Genomic DNA, 21,107 nt, shown 5'->3' on the forward strand with positions numbered 1-21,107 from the left:
TACCACTATCCCCTCCCTCCTAGATTGTAAGCTCCAATGAGCAGGGCCCTCTAACCCCTCGTGTATCGCACTGTATTGTTATTGTACGGTCTCATGTATTGTCTCCCATTGTAATGTACAGCGCTTAGCAAACTGTTGGCGCTATATAAATACTGTATAATAATAATAATGAAGGTTCCCAAGAGCACAGTGGCCTTCATCATTTTCAAATAGAAGAAGTTTGACACAACCAGCACTCTTCCAAGAACTGGACGCCTGGCCCAACTGAGCAATGGGGGGAGAAGGGCCTTAGTGAGAGAGATCCTGTGTGGAGATGGGACAAAGTTTCAGACTGTGAGGAACAAGATTCTCTAGTCTGATGAAAGCAAGATTGAATTGTTTGGTCTCAATTCTTAACGTTATGTCTGGAGGAAACCAGGCACCGTTGGTCACCTTTCTAGTACCATCCCAACAGTGAAGCATGGTGGTGGTAGCATCATGCTGTGGGTCTGCTTTTCAGCATCAGGGACTGGGAGACTGGTCAGGGTTCCACAGTGCTCAGGACCTCAGACTGGACTGAAGGTTCACCTTCCAACATGACAACGATCCTAAGCACACAGCCAAGACAACACAGGAGTGGCTTAGGGACAACTCTGTGAATGTCTTAGAGGGGCCCAGCTAGAGCCCTGACTTGAACCCTATTGAACATCTCTGGAGAGACCTGAAAATGGCTGCTTACTGATGGTCCCCATCCAACCTGACTGAGCTTGAGAGGAGTTGCATAAAAGAATGGCAGAAAATCCCCCAATCCAGGGGTGCAAAGCTTGTCATACCCAAAAAGACTTGAGGCTGTAATTTCTGCCAAAGGTAGAAAGTAAAGGGTCTGAATACTTAAAAACACATGATATTTTTAATAAATTCACAGACATTTCTCAAATTCGGTTTTCACTTTGTCATTATGGGGCACCGAGTGTATATTAATAAGAAAAAAATTAATTTAAACAACTGTAGTATCAGGCTGCAACATAACAAAATGTAAAAAAAAAGTGAAGGGGGTCTGAATACTCTATGAATGCACTGTACGTTCTAAGCAGCATCAACTGAGTGCAAACCTATTTCTGGACTTCATACAATCCACAGAGTAGAACCTGCATGTGGATTTCACCCAGTGTACATACCAGTAAAAAGTTAAATGTTGCTTGCTTACTACTATCACGACACAATGATCTTTCCCGCTGACTACATGCCCTATGATTACCAGCTTTTCAAAATGAAATTCAATGCAAGGTTACAGACTATGTCCACTTTAACCACAGTCCCTCCTCAAAAACACAGAGCTTTGAAGGAAAGAAAACATCGCTGGAGTTGAGAGCCAGGTACACACCCAAAATAACCAATAATCAACATAGCGGCACAGTGTGTAGGAAAACTATCTATCTCAAGAGACAATTGCCCCCATGGCTCCAGCTGCACCACATTGGGCAGCGCATGCGATTCTTACTGGTGCCATTTATAGTTGCCCAGAAGCACAAGAGGGAGGACAAGGTCTAAGCTCCCCCTCTTAGATTGTAAGCTACAAGAAGCAGGGCCCTCCTAACCCTCTAGTATTGAACTGTATTGTCTCCCTTTATATTGTAAAGTGCTGAGCAAACTGTTGGTGCTATATAAATCCTGTATAATAATAATAATAATTCCCTGCTGGAGACATTGCCTAGGATGTTTGTTTTCCAGGGACAGAACCCTTAAAGTGGAGACTCTCCCCAGCAAAGGAGGACTGAGGTAACCAAAGTCATGATATAAGTTCAAAGTTTTTTTTACAGGACATGAAATAAAACTGCATGCATCCCCAGTTCTGTAGTGAGCCTTCCATCCTTGGTTAGACACTAGCTAAGGATATTGCACATCTACAGGCATGCTAAGATGCAAGTTCTCCCTTCTTTATTTCTCTGTAAATAAATAGTTTTATGACCTGACAAAAAATGCTAGCGGAAATCCCACTTTACCACAAGGGAGGAATACTTTTGGTTAGTGTATGTGTGCATGAAGCACAGGCTGCTCCAAGCTCGTCTATGCGCTTCCCCTTTTGTTTTGCATCTAAGCCCTTCCTAGTTAGAAAACAATGAAACTTGGAAATCCTGTATGAAAGATTCACACCGAATAAAAAATAACCTTCTGGTTTATTTCAGGTTTATGTTTGTGAGGGTCCAGACAGTGAGGGATTGGGGTTTTTGAAAGGAAATTCCATACAAGAAATCCAGCTGTTACATCTGTGAGTAATTGTGGGCAAGGCAGTTACAGGAATATATAAGTCAGCATACTTCCAGCCTCTAGTTTAGAACTTCAGAGCTAATAGTCACTCTAGAGGACTAAGTGAAAAAATCTAAAAAAAAAAAATTTAAAAACACACTACAAAGTAACACAAAAACGGTATTGTAGTTCACAGTCACACAGCTGTAACATAGAATGTAGCAAGTGTTGCAATGTTCTGCAGAGCTTACAGTTTAAACTGGACTCCAGTAAACAATGAAAGGAGCTGTTTTACCTGTCAAAGGATTTGTATTTCTCTCCAGCCAGACATTTACACAGTTCTGCTTGAAAGCACAGCCAGGCTGGTGACCTTGCTTCTTCTCTAGTGCCATTAAGCAACCAAGCTAGGTCACCTACCCACCCCCAGCCCATGACTGGATAGTGAACAAGCAGAAAAGGGCTGAGGTCATCTCTCAGCTTTTTCCTTCTGTCAGCATGATCTTTGTCAGCATATGTGCATGCTGAAGAGCATTTGTCCCAGTACTGTCCTTATCTCTCTCAATCTGAGTGCTACTGTACAGCTGATTAGAAGAGGTTTTAAAAAAAGGAGAAATTAAAATAAAGTCAGGTACTTATTGAAACAAAAAAAAGTACATGAATTTGTAAAAGCAATTCATATAACTATGTAACTGCATTAATTGGTGTTCCTTTTTTTATAGCAGCCCGAAGTTCAGCTTCAAGACCTACAGTGGGGATCGAAAGTTTGGGCACCCCGGCTAAAAATTTGTATTAATGTGCATAAAGAAGCCAAGGAAAGATGGAAAAATCTCCAAAAGGCATCAAATTACAGATTAGACATTCTTATAATATGTCAACAAAAGTTAGATTTTATTTCCATCATTTACACTTTCAAAATAACAGAAAACAAAAAAATGGCGTCTGCAAAAGTTTGGGCACCCTGCAGAGTTAATATCTTGTACTGCCCCCTTTGGCAAGTATCACAGCTTGTAAACGCTTTTTGTAGCCAGCCAAGAGTCTTTCAATTCTTGTTTAAGGTATCTTTGCCCATTCTTCCTTACAAAAGTCTTCCAGTTCTTTGAGATTTCTGAGCTGCCTGTCACGCACTGCTCTTTTAAGGTCTATCCATAGATTTTCAGTTATGTTGAGGTCAGGAGATTGTGAAGGCCATGGCAAAACCTTCAGTTTACGCCTCTTGATGTAATCCACCGTGGATTTCGAGGTGTGTTTAGGATCATTATCCATTTGTAGAAGCCATCCTCTCTTTAACTTCAGCTTTTTCACAGATGGCATCAAGTTACCATCCAAAATTTGCTGAAATTTTATTGAATCCATTTTTCCTTCTACTCGTGAGATGTTCCCTGTGCCACTGGCTGCAACACAACCCCAAAGCATGATTGATCCAACCCCATGCTTAACAGTTGGACAGAGGTTCTTTTCATTAAATTCTGTACCCCTTCTTCTCCAAACGTACCTTTGCTCATTCCGGCCAAAAAGTTCAATTTTAAACTCATCGGTCCACAGAACTTGTTTCCAAAAGGCATCAGGCTTGTCTATATGTTCATTTGCAAAGTTCAAACGATGATTTTTGTGGTGAGGACGCAGAAGAGGTTTTCTTCTGATGACTCTTCCATGAAGACCATATTTGTACAAGTATCTCTTTATAGTGGAATAGTGTACCACAACTCCAGTGTCTGCCAGATCTTTCTGGCGGGATCGTGCAGTCAAACGTGGGTTTTGAATAGTTTTTCTCACAATCCTGCGAGCTGTTCTGTCTGATATTTTTCTTGGTCTTCCAGATCTTGCTTTAACTTCCACTGTTCCTGATGACTGCCATTTCTTAATTACATTCCGAACAGAGGATATTGACATCTGAAAACGCTTTGCTATCTTCTTATAGCCTTCTCCAGCTTTGCGAGCGTCAACTATTTTCAGTTTCAGTTTTCTAGACAACTGCTTAGAAGAACCCATGGTGCTGATTGTTGGGGCAAGGTCAGATGAGTCTGGGCATTTAAAACCTTTGAGATTGACATCACCTGGTCTTCCCAGACGATTGAGAACAATCCATGACACTGGCAGGTCTCAGCTTTGCAAAGGGGGCAGTGCATGCTATAAATTCTGCAGGGTGCCCAAACTTTTGCAGACGCCATTTTTTTGTTTTCTGTTATTTTGAAAGTGTAAATGATGGAAATAAAATCTAACTTTTGTTGACATATTATAAGAATGTCTAATCTGTAATTTGATGCCTTTTGGAGATTTTTCCATCTTTCCTTGGCTTCTTTATGCACATTAATACAAATTTTTAGCTGGGGTGCCCAAACTTTCGATCCCCACTGTACATACAGTATAGAGATATGTCTCAACTTCAAGACTAACCAACCTGCAACATCTTCAAGCCTATTCATGTGATTCTCTGTTCACACAATACATTCTAATTTTAAAGTGTAATTCCACCTTCTGGCCAAAGATTACACCTAGATATAGTGTTGGCATCATATGTACTTAATTCCTACTCAAATGTTTGGTTTTTTTTTAACTGTACGTCAAATTGCCAGCTAGCAGATGGGCAGCATTAAAGTGTATGTAAACCCTAATAAGAGCATCTTCCTATTTGCTTTTTTTTTTGTCTGTTCAATATACCATTGGATGGGTTTTGCAACTAGCAAAGGAAAGTTGGGGAAAAATAAAAACATCAGCATGTAAGCCATCATCCAGCATTTCCAGGTACAGAGTTAAAGGCAGCCTATATGCAGTATTTCTTCCTTACGTGTTTGTTTTAAAGCCTCAGTTTAGTGAAAATTTTAAACATAAAAAAATCAGGACATTAAAGGACTTATTGTTAGTATGATGTGTCCCTTGTGCAGAATCATCTTCTTTTAGCTGAAATCTTCCTCCATCCTGTGCTACCTTCCCCAACTGCTGTAATCCTCCAGTGTTGCAGGGATTGTTACAACTAAAAGACTTTCAGGAGTTCTCATGGGTTGGGGGCTGGCACAGGAATTATGATGGAAGACAATTTCTCCTAAAAGAAGAAATATCAGCACAAATGACAATCACATTAACTAAAGTACGTTCCTTGTGCAGATTTCTGGAATTTTGATGTTTGCTAAACCTAAGTTTTAAGGGCAAAACTATAAGAGTTCTTATTTGCCAAAATGAGCTCTGTTGTTCAGCAGTAAGAGCCAAAAAGATTAAAAATAATAGTCACATGGCTGAAAATAACTGCCACGGCAAACAACTTATGTACTAAAACATAATCAATTGAGCCTTAAAGCTCAACTCTGTGCACAAAAAAATACATTTGCATCCCTCTACAAGGGTTAAATGTTCGTTAAGTACATGGGGGTTGCAGGAGTAATATTACTGACCTCTCCCTGCTCCAGCAGGTTCCCTGGATCTGTGCAATTGACCTCCTGCTGCTTCCTCTCTATGTTGTGGTCACAAACTCACCCCCTCCACATACAATACAGGGTTAGTAGCCCTGCATGATACGTGATAACACCAAGGGATTGACCACATCCCAGAGCTTTGAAGGAAAGAAAACATAGCTGGAGTTGGGAGCCAGGTAAGTACTGCAGCCACATGTTCTACCCCCTAGACTTAAAGTGCATTTTCCATCAATAATTGCAATCAGTTTATACTATTATTACAACTGTGAAATCTTATATTTAAATGCACCTTTACGTTTCAAAGGGCTCTTTGAAGAGTTATATGGGATTTTAATTCTTTTAGGGGGATTTAGGTTTTAGGGGTTAAGGCGTTATGTCTTTTTTGCATTGCTATATTAAATAAATGATACAGGTTTTTACACAAGCAGTGCAGCTGATTACTTTTTTTGAGGGGTTCAGTACTACTTTACATTCCAGTAACTGTCATTTTACCATAAATCAGCCATAGAGATTTAAAGTATCTGAATTAGAAATTAGTCAATTTATATTTCATGTGGTCATCCAACAAACGGAAGGCACTTGTGGCTGGAAATAGACCTTTGAAGGCAATTTACAGTAGGAAGCAGAAAAAAGAGAAAGCCCAGCTCAGCAGACATTGTTATCCTACTTTTGATGCCTTTGGAATACACACCAAATATAGGTCAGCAAAATTACACTGACTAATTGAGCAGTTCACATGGCACGTCAGAGATTGTTTGATCTACTTTGCACCGCGTTTGATTGGACGCCATATGTGCTATTGAACTGCATTGTCAAACTGAGTTTGTAGTTCTAATACATGTATTACCATTTCTTTGACAAAACACCCATGGACTTGAGCCCTAATATGTTGATGCAAATCTATAGTCCAGTGAGCTGGATGGAAGTGGGAAGGTTATGATGAGAGCAGCTAATCTGAAATAGTGGTGTCATTCTCTGGCTATAGGGTGTCAATGGTTTGTGAACCACAAAAGTGGCTGAACATGTTTTGTTTCTATTTCTACCATATCTTTACCTATCTGGCTGCAACACTAATAACTGAGAATTTGAATCTCAGAAACAAACTAAACACATGTGATGTCCAAGTTGTCGGGGCCTTGTAAGTGTGGTCTATCCACAAGGTCTTCACTTGGCCCATGCAAAGCTCACTGGTTTTTAATATATCGAGAGAAATAAAGCTTTTGTAAAACTGAACAGACTGGATAATATCCAGGTCAGTCCACTGTCCCACCATGCCGAATGCATCATCTTTCCAGGGCCAGCATCAATTAATTGGTATGTAAAGTCTGTAAATGTATTGTTTTACATAATTATTCTATTTTCACAGTTGGATTGTTAATTAAATATAATAAAAAGCAAAAGGCAAGAACAATACAGAAATATAAAATATAGCTCAGGCACAAATTTTATGAAGTTAAAGACATACCTCATCATCTTTGTACCAAGACAGGTTCTCCGCTGTAAGGACAAACCAATATTCCTTTGAACCGCCTTTCATTATACCAATGTTGTTAATGGTCAGCCACCCCTTCCGGATGACCTGTTCAATGAAAGGTGAGCTTGTCACTGCATGGAAGACACTGGTACACAACACACATACCCAAACTGACTCTCATTCATCAGTACATCTGAGGAGAAACTGCTCTCAATGGCAACCCACCAGACACTCCTCTTCCTACTCCTAGAGCAGCAAGGGAGTGCAAAGGGAACACTCTTATTGGTTGTTATGGGCTACATTTACTGTCTGAGGCAGTCCTCCTCTCTGACACATTGATAAAATGAGGTTTCTTGTGTTTAGTGATACAGAGAATTAAGAATGACAAACCATCTGCATGCATTTGACACGTTAAGGTTACACAGCAACTTATTTAAAACAATAGAAATATACAGTTTTACCTGCTCTCTTTAAAAGCTGCTGATGACATGTAGCAGATCAAATCAAGAAAACAAAATGTATAGTATTGAAGCACGATTGCTTTTAGTGCTTCTGTAATCTGCCATATGTTGGTCCATAAGGTGAACAAAACTCAACTGCAAAAAACTGCAGAGTTCACAGAACATGATGTGGAGAATGCAGGAGGCAGTATGAACGGGTGTTCAGTGAACCCTACGAGCTGGACCATCCAAGTTCTATTCAACCCTAAACTAAACAGAAAAATGCCTGTGTACACATACCATAGGGAATCAGGTGCATGTGGCAACAAAGTACCTCGGTCACTGGACTATGTGTCCATCAGGCTTTAACCGGTCAGTGTACACAGGTCAACAAAAGCATCATTGGTTCAAAGAGACAGCGTGTCTAGATACTTTAACAAATCTTAAAAACGGACAGAGTACTTGAAAGCTACACACACACACAAATACTGGTTATTATTCAATTCTTAGAACTTGGGGTCACTAGGAAGCCAAATTAAACCTGTCCAAACCTGGGCAGTTAAAAATGTATATGGTGTTGAAATGTATAGGTTGTAGCTACCTTCAGTGAAAACTGCATGTCAAAATGATCAGCAGACCCGGAGATAGGCAGCTGAAGTTATACCCAGATCTCCCCTCTTAACACCTGAACCTCTATACTGGTCACATTAAAGGAGCAATAAGAAAACTCTGAAAGTGATGGAAGTTGCGAGCTAAGCTTTAATTGGAAAAGCTGCGCTTTGCATTGATAAAGAAAAATAATCATTATACGTTTTACTAATTGTTAAATGGCAATATTGCGGTAATATTATAGAATGCATTTTACTTTGCAGGAAGATACTATTCTTAAAATGTATTGGAATTTTTTTTGATAATGCCCTTGGAAGGTTGTGTTGTACAGTCTTGGACTGATAATTTGTCTCCTAAAATTGTACAGTGAGGCATTTCAGGCTATGGATTACGGCTGAGCTGATAAGATGTTCCAAAATAACAGAAATACAGGTCTCTTGCAAACATGTGTACTGTATGGCTTGTGGAAACCCTTAATACATTAACATGAAAAAAATGTTTAAGCCCTTTCTGCCCCCTCCTGGCAGCCCTTTAGAGCCAGCCATATATGGTTTGAATCCCGGGCGGTTCAGCAGGGACTGACAGGGTTTTGAACCATCTATGGGCAGACTGATTGTATATAAGTCGATTGTTGTATGACTTTGGTACAACCAGCATGTCAGATTTTTTATGCATTTATTGCTAGTGGCTAATATATCCACTAGCAGTATTCACTGTGCTGTCCCTACTGGGAGAACACAATATCTGTGTGTGTGTGTGAAAAGATCGATTTTCTTTCCTGCAATCCGTTGTTGCAGAAAAAAAAAAAAAAAAAAAAATCACATTATGCATTGCCTGTCTAACCCTTTAATTGGGTCGTAACATTAGGAGGTGGGGTGGACTTCCTGATAACTTGAGAACTGTGACTGGCTCTCACAGCAGCCACATGATAGGAAGACTGGGAGCTGTCTGTGCTGGGAGTACATAGTGAGCACAGAAACCTCGGTCATCATGGACACGTGTAGGTGTTAATGCCCAACCTCCCTGCTGCCTACCATATGCGTTACGTGGTTGGCAAGAGGATAACGGAGGTCTTACATGGCAACTGCCCTAAAAAGTTTGTTTTTCTTTGAAGATGCTAAATTTGGCTCAGTCAACTATATCACGTGATAACAGCCATGCTGATCTTTTCCTAATCCTGCTTTATTATTGTTAATCTTCATTTTGACTTTGTAACTCTTCTTTTCTAAATAAACTTTCAAAACTGTTCATTGTGAGCAGAGGTTACTGATTTTCTTTATTAGAATGTAAATTTAGCCACCTATATCTGCTAGAGATATTGACTTGTGGATTCCACTGAAGGTAAACTCTGCTTTAATTTAAAATTATGCTGTGAAGCACCCAGGTTATGACACATTTACTTTAGCCTCTCTAAAGCTGGCTGTACACTATACAATCTGATTGTAAAATCTCCCTTAGCTTTCTCTAAACTATGTAATATGAAGACAAAGCTAAACAATTCTGTTAATTAGCGTCAAATCCAGCAGGCCATTATACTACATAGTTGATGGTAGATCTAAAAAGAGATTATTTAATCAGACTGTATAGTGCATGGTCAGCTCCTCTACAGCGATCATAAAAGAATTGGATTGTTGAAACGATTTCATGATTTTAAGAATAAAAAAAAAAATCTCCTCTCTTGCCATATAAGTTATGCCGCCACTGTTCCTTGAAATAAAAAAAATGCTACTTTAATTTATAGTATTTAACATGTGTCTGAGCAAATTATTCGAATGCATTTTTAATTCTACATTTTGTGCTTAAAGAGAAATGTGCAGTAAAACATACTGACCATTTACAAGGCAGCTTGCATTGGCCCCGAAGCTGGTAAAAACGGAATTATAACTGGGCTACCACACACCTATGTTCTTTGCAGCATTTTATTACATTATATAAAATAAACATAAAAACTGTATTAACGAAATTGTGCTAAAAATACTGACTGTGCTTTAATTAAATATCTGTATTTATTCAAATAGAACATATTACGGGACATTTAGATATAACCATGTGGCAGAGAGGAGACGCAAAATGGGCCAGTGGTGCCCAGTATCTGAACATCACACTATTATGAGGCCACATAAGGAAAAGTTAAGCGTGAAAAATGGTGGGGTCATTACGCTGTTTGAAGGCAGGAATGTGATAAGCTGTGGTTAGGAGACGCATGCACACACCTCAGGCAAAATCTGCAAACTCACTCGAAACACAAGAGCAAAACATCGGCCATCTTGTTCAGTGCTCGGCCAGGCCAGACAATGAAATGGCAGCAAGCCTCCGTCTGCTAAATAGGCAGCAAACATCACGATTGTGCTCTGTCACTAAACAGAAAAAGCTTGCCAAACCCAGTGATCTCATATCGGTAATTTGAACACTGCTCTCTTCCAGCGAAGCAGATAGAATGGATGGAATTGCAGTCTGCGAGATGTTTAACTCCAGGCCTTTCAAAGCTTTTCAGTGATCAATCTGGTCATGAGATGGAGCCCACTTCTAATGCATACTGTATGTCCATAGAAAATATACAATTTTTATTAGGAGCTTTCTTCATTTATATGACTCTTTCAACAAAACCATTTTTGTTATGGTTTGATAATATTTTTAGGGCTGGGAAAATCGGGGTACTTCAGTGAAATGTGCCATTTTGGTAAAGTTCAATGTCAATGGGAAAGAGGAAATTAAAGAGCCTATGCCTTGTGAGAATCACAGAGGCTGCCATTGCTGACCTCTCTTTTAAAGAATTTTAGTTCCCTAAATATCATGGAGATAAATTTTGCTTCAATGCCTTCTGAGGTGCTGGCCTGGAACAAGTATAGAAATAAAAGCACTTTTCTGACATTTACATTGCTGCACCATGGTAATGCATTGCTTATCTACTTTACCGTTTACCTTACCTTTTAATCTATGCATGAAGGCAAAAAGCCTTCTGAGTGCAGCTTCCCCCCCAGCCTCCCCTTATACTTCCCTGATCCTGATCCCAATCCAGAGATGTGTGATGAAAGCAAAGACTCTCTCACTTCTCATTGGCCCAGAGACAGCAGCAGGAGTCATTGTCAATCACAGCCATCGAGGAAGGAGGGGGAGGGTGGGTCTGAGACGTGCTCTGTGTGTCTATAAGACACACACAGGTGCCTCGCACGCATGCCCGCATGAGTGACCCCCCATAGCAAGCAACTTGCTATGGTAGGCACTCGGTGGAGGAGAGGGGCCAGGAGTGCCTGCGGGGGACCCAAGAAGAGGAGGATTGGGTCTGCTCTGTGCAAAACAATGCACAAAGCAGGTACATATGATATGTTTGTGTTTATTGATTGACTTTAATAATAAAGCTTTGGAATCACTTTAATTTCTAAAGGCTACTCAAGGGGATGCATATGCATTGTGCTGAGCTGTGTAGTAAAAACAAAAGGTGCATGTCCAATTTTGTTTTTGTTTTTTTTAACAGGCTACCTAAACACAACATATGCAAAAAATATGTATTACCTCTACACACTAGGATGCCAAGGTCCCTTACAGCGTGCTTGTTCATTTAAAGGTTATCTTCCCCTTTTGAATCATGATACACATAGTTAGGATGAAACATGGTGCTAAGCAACCCCCCACTCCCAAAAAACCTCAGTATGATAATGTGTGAGAGATCCTCCCTCCTGCAGCAGGTGACACTTTATAATTTTGAGCAGTGAAGCCCCACACAGCCATGTCATTCATTTGCAGAGAACTGTGAATGAATGAACCAAAATTACAGCTTGCCACCTTGGCAAAATAGCTTGTAGTTCTCACTGGAGCACAAATGTGGAGACCACTGCACTCATAATTCACTGACATTACCTCCAGCTCAGTAACTGAAAGCCCTCATCTCAGTACAGGAAAAGAGCTGGAGGAAAAGTCTGCTGGAGCTTGTGCATTGCACCCAATCCACTGAATGCGGTTGCAATACTTAGCAGGCTCATTTGCAAAAAAATATTAAATATTTTGCAGCAAAAATGGGTGCATTTATTTAAGTATTTATATTTTTTCAAAAGGTGGACTTTTAGACTTAAGCCTTTAAATAAGACACAGCCAAGCACCTAGCATTTACTTAAAAAATCCAGCAATGACAGTCCCTGTACTTCCCCGTAGCAGGTGGCATTATGTAGGCATTAAATGGCTCCTAAGGTCAACGGAAGCTCCACTCAACTACTCCTAACCTGTCAATAGCCTCATTATTTTACTTATTTTTCATAAAAAGAAAGCAGTAAAACAACTAAATAAAAAAGCAAAAGTACACAAATAACGACCACATAACACAAAGAATACAAAATTAAATAGACTAAACTACCCTAAGTACACTGGAAAACCACACCCTTAAAAAAAACAACCAAGAAACTGTTTTACAGTTTACCTCAAATTCCATCTGTTTTTAGTTCACAGAGAAAAAGAAAAGCTTGTTTTATTTGACCTTATAGTGTTGCCCCTGAATTATACCTCACACTCATATTATCTCATAGTGTTATACCTTTGACAAAAAAAAATGGAAGCTTATTAGTTTCTATGCACCAGATTTTGCACGCTCCAGTTTTAGTAAATCAATCCTGTTTCCTTCTGGGAAGTTTTCCTATCGTATTTTTATCCTGGAGATGCAACAGGAAGTGAGTAAAAATCTCTCCAAATGAGGGGAAATCCCCATATAGACAGCTGTGTCTCAGAGCTGGTGTTACAATTAAAAGACTTCCTCTGTATTCCTGTTATTTTATAACTATATAATTCTGGATTTCCCATTACGTTCAATAGGGGGGGGGGTCTCCCTTCACTTCTGTCTCTGATGACTGTCTATGAAAGGATTGGGTTTACTTTGAAGAGATCTCCACTCACTTCCTGTTTCTTGATATGGGAAGTGAAGGAAAATCTCCCTATGGGACATACTGTATAAGGCTGCCACCTTTTCTGGGAAAAATATTGAACTTATGACTATTTAATAACATTGGCAATATGTAACATTGCTTAAATAATGAGCAGGTGACAACCCTACACACTGACAGCAAATAAAACAAAAAAAACTAGTAGGATTTCAGCCATTCCCTACTCTTTCCAAACCCCCCCCAAAAAAAAAAACACTTTAGAAATGCTTTAAAAGAAACAGTATAACAAAACCATCTTAATATGTCATGGATTTCTGTTAAGGCTGGTGGCCATTTAGTCACCTAGGCCGGTTCACAACACGAATCGCATAGGAATGCGTTGTGCGATTCACAGGTGATGGGCTGAAATCATCCAGCATGCACTACTTTACAAAACGCACAGCACCTGGACCTGGGTTTGTGGTGTTGTTAAGTTAACATTGACACCGAATGCATGTTGCTAATGCAGTGTGGTTTGAATGCAGTGTGGGAAATGTGCACAGAATGCTGGTTTCCTGCACCATGTTCTGGTCTGAACTGGTATTTAAACTGCCTTGCCAGTAAAAATTACATTTATAGCAAATACTGTAAATGGAAAAGAGGTAATAAGACTGATATTTTTAACTTCAAAAAGGTAGCAACCTTAAGCTGGCCACACACAGTTCAAATGTTGGCTGACTCCTGTGTACTGGCTGAAATTCCAGCCATGGGTGTCCCTGCGGATACCATCAGGCTCATCATACTGGGAAACTGAAGAAGCCGGGTGGAAGAGAGTTAGCCAAAGAGTGACTACAGCAAGTCTGCTGCAGTCTTTGTTCACATACTCTGAAGACTCGTTAATATAGCCGCCCTGCAGTTGGTTGATTTGCAGAGGGTATTTGACAGGCAGGGAGGAGACTATATTTACTGCCTGTTTTATTTCTGGTGAATTGCACATGGTTGCAGTGCAGCCCTATTCACTGGAACCGGCAGTACCATTGGATGAAAGTGCCTTGCTGTTTAATGTTTGCTGCAGCTATGAAGCGAGGCTTCCAAGACGCAGCATGCATACAGCTCTGAGCAGCTGCTTGCCCTTGTTCAGGCAGTCAGTTGGGGGTAGTAAAACCACAGCTAAATCGATTTTACTGCATGTGAATGAGCCCTGGCAGCCATTGGTACCGACTGTATGAACACAATATCCGGCAGTGGAAGACTCCTCCATCTATGCTATTTAGTGTGGACGGGGAAGTCTATGGATTTCTCTTGATCAGCCAGCTGAACATCTGACATCCTTACTCTTATGGCCAGCTTTACTCCTTGTTTTGCGGTTAGAAACAAACCTGAGATTCTTCACTCTGAAGTTCGATGTACTCATTAGCGTATCAGCCTCTGTTCCAGCTCAGTAAAGCATTACTCTCTAAAGGAGGTCTGGATTTTGAAGTAATAACATGGCTGCCAAAATAGTGGTGACAGCCTTCTAGACTGCGACAAATATAATTTATGAGGGTGACGTGGCTGCCGGTCCAGGTCTGGAGTGTTGACTCTCACACACAGTGTTAATAGCAGGAAAGGAACAGGAGGAAGGGACATGAAGACATACAGGGGGAGACTGAGCAAGGCAGGAGGGTGCATCTGGGGCTCCTTAAAATTCTTTTCTAAGTGCTTCATCCTGTGTATAGTAATCAGAGTGTGGTATAGTCTCCAGTGTACTACAAGGTAAATTGAGGACAAGCATGACATGTTCAGAACGGATTATAGTAAGTCTGTGGCTATGCAGATGAACACTTTCCGTATATTCTAAACCACTTTGTTATAGAAATAAAGTGTTTGCATCCTGAAATGTATTTTGAACGCACTTTACAATATGGTGGCCTCTAAAGTGTACGCAGTTATTCTAACAGATCAATTCATGTTGCATGATTTATTTTCTGTCTGGCTGTGATTAATGCCAGCAAAATGGTGGCCCTGATGCACTCTCGCTGCTTGGCGCATCAGCCGCTGCCTGACTACTCACCAGGATCTCATCCTGCACAGGGTAACCATAGCAACAGCAGCAGAGTGGAGAGGAGAGAGAGGAGCAGAAGAAGAGGGATATACATTACTAGCAGCGCGGGTGCAGAACCAAATATGCCTTGCTGCAGATCCCACAGCCCGTGCATGACATCTGGCAGAGCCTCACCTCACACACACACATATAAGGCACACGTGCCAAGCCTGCGGTCCGCAATGTTGCACGGTACATGACCGGAGATTAATGACATGGACAGCCTGACGCTGCAGCCCGCCGTCTAATTCTCTGCCAGCCAAGTGATATGATCCAAATGGGCCTTACTGGATTACATAACAGATGCCAGCAAACGGAAATGTTAAAGCAGGCCTAGATCACCACAACACTGTTGGTTTTGTATGCCAAGAGGCTCTTTAAACAGTATCGGTTAGCTGCTTTGCCCTGCCTTCCAGCACCTTACTGAAGGCATTGTCTGAGCTTTTCAGACTGGTAATTGTATCATTAGGCAGATCTGTTTATTTTAGCTATTCTGAAGGATTAGCAAAATCATGCTTGCCACCCTATTTCCAAAAAAGCAGACATAATCTGTCGCATCTGCCCAATAATCTGCCCAAAAAGAGACAACACTGAAAAGCACAGAAGGCGGCAGCAGCAATAGTACTGTATTCAGTAAAGCCTGCGAGGCAACACAACTCACAGGTTATACTCGACAGCCTGATAAACAGCTGAAAAAACCAAATGGTTAGATTACACAAAAACAGCATTTCATAATCAAAGCAAGGATTACCCTGTGATACACATTTGCTTATAATTAAGAGGATCTACATATAAAACGTTTATTAGCATATACAAATAAATATATGGGATGTAGCTGTGCTCAGCTGTCCTCTTCAGTACTTACATTCAAAGACACTACAATCAGTTTCAGATACACAGCAAATCCCAAAGAATGTTAAAGACCAACTCCAGGCAACTTTTATTTTAGTTTTGGATAGACCTGGTAAGTTACTTAAGTTTTTATGCTACCTGTGACCTCATTGTGATATTAGGAGAAGAAGTGGGGTAAATGGTCGTCACTGAGAAAAGGTTGGAATCTCTGTCAGGTTTTTATTGCCAAACCATTCAAAACACAAACCAGCACCAAGAATTCAAAACCCACAAGCATAAGTACCCCCTGAAACAAATGTCCGTACCACAAAGACTGTATGGAAAACTATTACAAATTTATAAATATATATATATACGTGTGTATTACAAAGTTATCAAAATGTATATTTATGTATTTTGTAGTATAAACACCTATGTATGTGTTTATTCATATATAGGTTTATTTGGTGAATTATAATACATAGATTTGAAGGAACTAAAGCTTCACACACAATATAATAGTGCAGTGAGTGAACTGACATGAGTGGTACGTGCCACAAAGTAGACAGACCCGTTTAATGAGTCTGTCTGTGCCACCTGCCACCCCCCTCAAAGTGAAATAGAAAATAGTTCAGGTTTTGTGTCTAATTAACAAAATGCTCATGGCAGTTTTCAATATAGAAAACTGCTGCAGATCCCTATCCGATTGGACCTGGCGGACAGAAAGTGAACTCTTTTTATACTCTGGCAGACAGCTTACATGCCTTTCTCTGCTTCTTTCCATGCCTATATGCCTGGCTGTTAACCCCAGCAAATAAGTGGAGTTGGGAGGAGGCATCAAAGGGAAATGGAGCAAGTGGCTGCAGCTTTCCTGCTCTCTATTCCATGTTTGGTACGAACATGGTATAAAAAACAGAGCAGGTCATGCCCTTTGTTAATTAGGGGCAGGATCCTCTCTGCTTTATTACTTCACTGAGCATATGCCATGCTAATTGCCCCTCATCATGTATATGTTTTACTGACCCAGGTCAGTGCCATCCAGAGGTTTGTTTTAGTGACATGATGGATGATAACTTCTAGGGACTGGGGTGCTGGTAGTCTTCTTTTCTGGGGAGTGGTTGTGTGCTTTAATTCTTTGGGTCATATCTGTGGGGTGTTGTGCATTTGTATAGTGCCATGCAGTTATTTTTATTCTTTTTATACAATGTTTGTGGTGTGAACATTTGTTTTAGGGAGTACTTTTTCTTGTGGGTTTTAGGTTTTTCTTGCTGTCCGGGTCCCCACTGGGGAGATTCCTCACCCCTTCCTGGCCCACAGACACTACAGATAAAGGAAGGGTATTTCCAGAAACTGAGCAGAAATCACATCTTTGACATCCGTCACTGATACAAATGCCCCTTCTGGAAGATCCACCCTCATCTCTTGTCCTATCCTATGATAGAAAGTGATTGGAAATCTAATGAAGACAGGAAACAACAAACCCCCCTTTGGTGGAGCTAGAAAAGTTTAATACTTCCATGGGATATTTATTGCTGTGTGTGTTTTCCTTTCCCAGTGAACCCCCATACCTATCTATATCTGTCTTTGTGTCATGATATAAAAATTGAGGGGAACTCCTATATTTTTTGTTGGTTATAAAAATAGAAAAAAGTGTTGTCTGCAGTTGCCCTTTAATACTAAACAACAATATCATTACAAAATTATACTGAACTTCCCCAGGGTCCAGTGATAAAGGGGAGCAGCAGGGCAAACATGGATGCCTTTAAAAAATGTTTATCTTTATACAGTTATCCTTGAGTTCAAATTCTTCAGCCCCCTCCCCAGTTATATACACGCATGTTCATGCTCCTGTCAGATCCACCCTGTGTGGCCTGCGAGGGGTGGCTGTGGGGCCCTCAGTCTGGATCTAGCAGAAGAATGGACTGGTGAGTTATTAGGCTGTGGGAGGCCTGGGATTCTATTACACAATGTTGGCAAATATGAAGCAAGAACAATTTTAATATAAAAAAGGTGCAAATGTTTAAAAGATAAGCTGCGATTACAGCTTTTTCATCTCATTTAGACAAGCAGTGATCCCCATTTCTTTACAATAGACTCCCCCACCCTCCCCAAAATGGGGCATAACCTGCTGTGAACAATGCAGTGGGACCCTTCCTCTCACACTCTTAGAGGAACTGAATTTATTCTCTCTTGAGAAGAGGAGGGGGGATATGATCAACATGTATAAATACATCAGTATTTCATATAGTGAACTCAGTGTAGAGCTATTCACCCTGAGGTCAACACAGAGGACAAGGGGGCACTCTTTACTTCAGGAGGAAAATACATTTAATCTCCGAATACGGAAAGGTTTCTTCACAGTGAGAGCTGTGAAAATGTGGAATAGACTCCCTCAAGAGTTGGTTCTGGCCAGCTCAGTGGATTGCTTCAAAAAAGGCCTGGATTGTTTCTACGATACACAGAATATAACTGGATACTAACATTCATAGGTAAAGTTGATCCAGGGAATATCCGATTGCCTCTCGGGGGATCAGGAAGGAATTTTTTTTCCCAGCAAGAGCAAATTGGATTGTGCTTTACTGGGGGGTTTTTTTTGCCTTCCTCTGGATCAACTGTGGGTATAGGATTATAACTTTTTTTTTTTTTTTCTATGGTTGAAATGGATGGACTTTTGTCATTTTTCAGCCAGACTAACTATGTAACGATGTACAATGCTGGCGGCCAAATGTCCGCTACACTAATCATAGTGATAAGCAGTGAAATTCATCAGCAATGCACGGCTCTTCCTCTCAAACTCTCCTACTTCACCATCACTACATAAGAGGAGTCTGAGATGAAGAGTCTTGCTGTGATGATTACAGTGATGGTACTGGGACTACTGGAGTGGGGGTGTGGGTCAGCTGCCCCATTATTATAATGACTGCACAGGCCTTGGCGTAGGTTATCACTCCATAAAATTACACTAGTTTATGGCGGTTAAAATAAGTAGGTCTCTATAAGGGAAGCAGGCGATACTACTTCTAGTTGAGTTAAGATGATTAAAAAGCAGAGAACGCTGATTCTTGAGATGCAATGCCTTATATAATTGTATATGAAGAGAAGACATTTTGATGAGATAATAATCATGAGATTGACAAAAAAAAAAGATAGGTAAAATAACTAAATAGTGAACTGGCCCTATATGTTGGCGTGCAGTCCTGTGCTGCATTGAACACATGCTAGGCATGAAAATGCCAGGTTATAGGCAGTATAAATCACTACCTGTCTGAATGAACCCTTTCTGAGGTTTTTAAGTGTTTCTATTTAAAAACAGATAACAGATTTGCATCTGTTATACACTGGCAATCTGTGATTATTGCTGAGGTCTACACAGACATGTAAACCTCCATTTTGTCTTGTATGTAGCAGACTGAAGTTTGTTTGTAGAATTTAAACTTAATAATCTTAGACTTACAGAGGATGAGAACCCTGACTGTCACCCAGCATTATCCTGAGACCCCCTTAAATGAACACTAAACAGACATATATGTATATTTCAGTTATCCATATTGGGATGTATACGTCATACCCACCTGGTTTCCAGATGCTTTCTTCTTGCTCATTTGGCTGCTCCTTTGCTGCGCACTATAATAAAGAACACATTTTCTTGTCACCAGTCTGTACAGATTTCCCAAATTCCACTTGTACATACACCAAACTTAACATGTAACTTCCCACAATTCCCTTGTGAACAACAGCAGCATTCCTATCTCATTGTTGCAAAACCTGTCAGTACCTTTAAGGTACCAAACAGCACAAAATAAATGCCACCCTGTGTTGGCATATACTTTTAAGTGACTCTTACATGCTAGGGGAACTCTGAAATCAATATGCAAATTTCACTTGCATCTTGCCAGCTTTGGGCACACTGTTAAGCATCTGACCATACGATTTCATGTATACCTGATATGTGATTGATAGAGATCTTTCAGGAAACACTCAAAGCAAAAGGACAAAGGTTGTTATACAAGGTTTGATAAATATATACAGTCTAATGCGGCCCAAAACCTACAGCCCTAATGCCAACAAAGAAAAGAAAGGTGAGCAAACTTTGTCTGAAAAGGTTTCTCTCTGTCTGAAAAAGCTTTCTCGAGAGAACTGTCATTCGCCATTTCTGTCTCTTGGTTCTGTAAAGTCTTAAACAAAAATTTGTTAACAATTGCTTCTTCATACTACAACTTGTGAGTAATAGTTTCCTTGCACTAAAATCAGTGAACTTCGAAAAAAAACTGCAGCAATTGCTCACCATGCATCTGTTTGGAGCACTGCGCTTTTGTCCTGTGATCACTTGCTTGATTGCGTGACTAAAATCGCCAATGTTTTTCCATCCCTGTTGTCAGATTTTTACAATTTTTTTATACCAATGGCATCTTAAAAAAATATGTATTTAATATATTTTCTTTATTATGTAGAGGACAAGAAACAAAACAAATTTGCTGAAAGTAGAAGAACCATGCGGCTGGGAGGAACAAAATTTTAAAGTTTATGTCAACCTGAAATAATTTTTTTTCAGTATGTTTGGTATCATGCCTCACAGTATCATTACCCTGTCACGGACACCTACCAATCATTGTTTATGGGATCCGGAAGATAGCCAGAGTGGTCACATGATTACAATCCCACCCCTGCGCTTTCAGATCCTGTTAAAGAACTGGGGGTGATGGCAGTAAGTAGTTAAGCATTTATTATATTATTATATATTTTTGTTAATCCATTGCAGAGATTCTTACCTGGAGATCCTTCCAGCAATAGCACTTTCTGTTTCAGGCTAACAATGCTAAGCCACTATTTTACAATTACCAACAATTCTGTCAGCCTGTCATTGTGCACTCCTTCATTTGGTGTTAGACTATCAGGTTTGTAGGGTAGGCTGCCCAACAATCAGCTGTAGAAGTGCACATGGCAGGCTGACAACATTATTGCAATGCAGAGGCTTATATAGTCAGCCTGAAACAGAAGTACTATTACTGGCAGGATCTCCGATAAGAAACTTTGCAAAAGATTCACAGGATTGGAATTCTCTGCTCTTCTCCCTCTTCTTCCTGCAGTGATTTCAGGACAGACCAAGCAATGCTCTGTACTAGTATTGATGAATCAGAATCTCTCTGAATCGTCCCAGAAGCCCTGCTAAAAGAAGAGTGGGGATTTCAA

General features: G+C 40.3%; 1 protein-coding gene across 15 annotated transcripts in view; it reads right to left on the reverse strand.

The window, feature by feature from the left end:
* DNM1 (dynamin 1) overlaps positions 1-21,107 on the reverse strand; it is a 224,914-nt gene that overhangs the window by 64,696 nt on the left and 139,111 nt on the right. For 13 of the 15 annotated variants that reach the window (XR_016315379.1, XR_016315377.1, XR_016315378.1 and 10 more), the window contains exons 13-15: positions 19,490-19,541; positions 15,057-15,068; positions 7,099-7,212 (exon numbers count right to left, since the gene is read on the reverse strand). Coding sequence is in view for 12 of the 15 variants with exons in the window: in XM_089692905.1 (XP_089549031.1) it covers positions 7,099-7,212; positions 15,057-15,068; positions 19,490-19,541 (178 nt within the window). In the remaining 3 variants the exon portion in view is untranslated. The remainder of the gene's footprint in view (positions 1-7,098; positions 7,213-15,056; positions 15,069-19,489; positions 19,542-21,107) is intronic. The other 2 variants (XM_089692909.1, XM_089692907.1) reach the window with 1 other exon arrangement.

This window comes from Staurois parvus, unplaced genomic scaffold, assembly GCF_062004578.1.
Source record: "Staurois parvus isolate SC_StPar_1 unplaced genomic scaffold, SC_StPar_1.0 ptg000608l, whole genome shotgun sequence".
Taxonomy (NCBI): Eukaryota; Metazoa; Chordata; class Amphibia; order Anura; family Ranidae; genus Staurois; species Staurois parvus.